A 2,005-nucleotide genomic window follows, 5' to 3' on the forward strand; every position below is an offset into this window, starting at 1 on the left:
AACCTAGAATCACAGCTTTTATTTTTTGAGAATCCATCTTCAACTCCCTGTTGGCTAAATATAGATTTTATTTGCACGAGTACTAAATCCTATGCTGTGCCTGATTCTGGGCAATTAGGAAGAGTTGGTTATAAAAGCAGTAGTGGGGGTTCTGGAGTAAAACAATTTTGCAACAGGAGGCTTTGAAACAGCTAGGGAGAAAAGGGCTGAAGCACATTGTTCTTATGCTGTCCTTTCTTCTGCCACATTTTCTTCCCTTACCCAAAAGAAGACTCAAAAAAAACAAAAAAAAACTGAAGTTGAGGAAGTGAATTTCCTAAAACTCGGGTCAAGAAGAAATGACATCTCAAATTCTTGGCATGACATGTGAGACCCAATAGCCCTCTTATAAGGCATTGGCCCTTAGGGCCCTTTCTCTTTCCTGTCTCAGGAACTTGAACATGACCAGGAAGATCTTCACAAATAGCAGGGAGCGGTGGAGACAGCAGAATGTCAACAGTGCCTTTGCCAAGCTGAGGAAGCTCATCCCCACTCACCCTCCAGACAAAAAGCTGAGCAAAAATGAAACGCTTCGCCTGGCAATGAGGTATATCAACTTCTTGGTCAAGGTGTTGGGGGAGCAAACCCTGCAGCAAACGGGAGTGGCCGCTCAGGGAAACATTCTGGGACTTTTCCCCCAAGGATCCCACCTGCCGGACAGGACTCTGCTCGGTGACTACCAGGTGCCTTCACTTGACCCAAGCCACCACATTGCATAGTGGGGCTCTGGCTGTCATCACCCCGGGTGGTGCTTGCTCAGGAGCCACTGGCTGAGTGACAGCTTTTTGCATGTTCCAGAGTCAACTTGATGAATAAATTTGGAAGGCATGAATTTAAGCTTCATAGGAAGTGGCACAGGGCCAGCTTCAGGGAGCCAAACAGAGGCCATGAGGAACGTGACTTTGGAGCCCGTTACCCCCAGGGCAGGGCAGGGAGGGCGCATTTCAGGCAGAGTAGCCTGCCTCTATTTTATTTATCCAGGATCTGCATAATGTTTGGAAAAGAAAAGGATAAGTTAAAAACAGGTTGGAAAATCACTACCTTACTCAATATGTTTTCAATTACAAGGAAGGAGTTTCTCCATCACAGATCTCAAACAGATGAATAGAACATGCTTCTATCAGAACATATTTTAAAGTTTGTTTTGAAAAATGAAGTATGTTTGATGGAGGATGAACAAAATAAGGTTGATAAATGTGAAGATAGCCCTCACAGAAACGAACCTGGAGACTTGTGGGAAACTCTGGAGAAAAGACCCACCCGACATGTGCGGATTACAGGAACACAGCAGATACACGTAGAAGAGCTCTCCATCCTTTATCTCTATGGAAATGTGAGGTGTTGCTTGCATTGAGTCATGTATATATATGTTATCTCTAAAGCCAAATGGTGGTTTATATCTGTGAGTGGAAAGGACTGGATAATTTGTGAATTAGACAGAGTTCATACTTATGAAAAACAGCTAAAATAGGTTATCTAACCCCTTCGTTTCACATGTCAGGCATTAAAACTTTTAATGCAGCCTGAGTTCTTGCTGATTTAAGACCTGTAAAATTCAAATATAATTATGAAAATCCAAACATTACCATTTAACGACTCATTTAACAGGGAGATTAGTTTAAACAAAAGATCTAGAGTAGACAATAGGAATATAATACCAGACTTTAAGGAATTAATTAATTTGTAATTTGTCTTCCTAGCTGTGGAGCATTAGCTCAATCTTATGCCGGGAAGGGTGGGACACCCTAGGCAATGAATCAGCGTGGCTCTGGCAGAGCTACTCACAACCAGAGCTACATCACAACCCTGATGATCGGATTCAAAGATGGATTCAAAAATGAATCCCATAGCTGAGCCCAGAATACAAAACATGTCATTTGATTGTCTCTGGGACATTTTATTTCCCTAAAGTTCTTGACGGTACATTGGTTTTAAAACCTTCTGAACCACAGGTAGAAAATTGCTG

At 42.3% G+C, this 2,005-nt stretch overlaps 1 protein-coding gene across 1 annotated transcript; it reads left to right on the plus strand.

Annotated features, from left to right (window-relative positions):
* Positions 1-440: 440 nt before the first annotated feature.
* Positions 441-758, plus strand: TAL2 (TAL bHLH transcription factor 2). Its single transcript, XM_039239697.1, has one exon. The coding sequence runs from the start codon at positions 441-443 to the stop codon at positions 756-758; it is 318 nt and encodes a 105-aa protein (XP_039095628.1).
* Positions 759-2,005: the final 1,247 nt, after the last annotated feature.

Source organism: Hyaena hyaena, unplaced genomic scaffold (assembly GCF_003009895.1).
Source record: "Hyaena hyaena isolate Hyena2069 unplaced genomic scaffold, ASM300989v1 scaffold_6, whole genome shotgun sequence".
NCBI classification, from domain to species: Eukaryota; Metazoa; Chordata; class Mammalia; order Carnivora; family Hyaenidae; genus Hyaena; species Hyaena hyaena.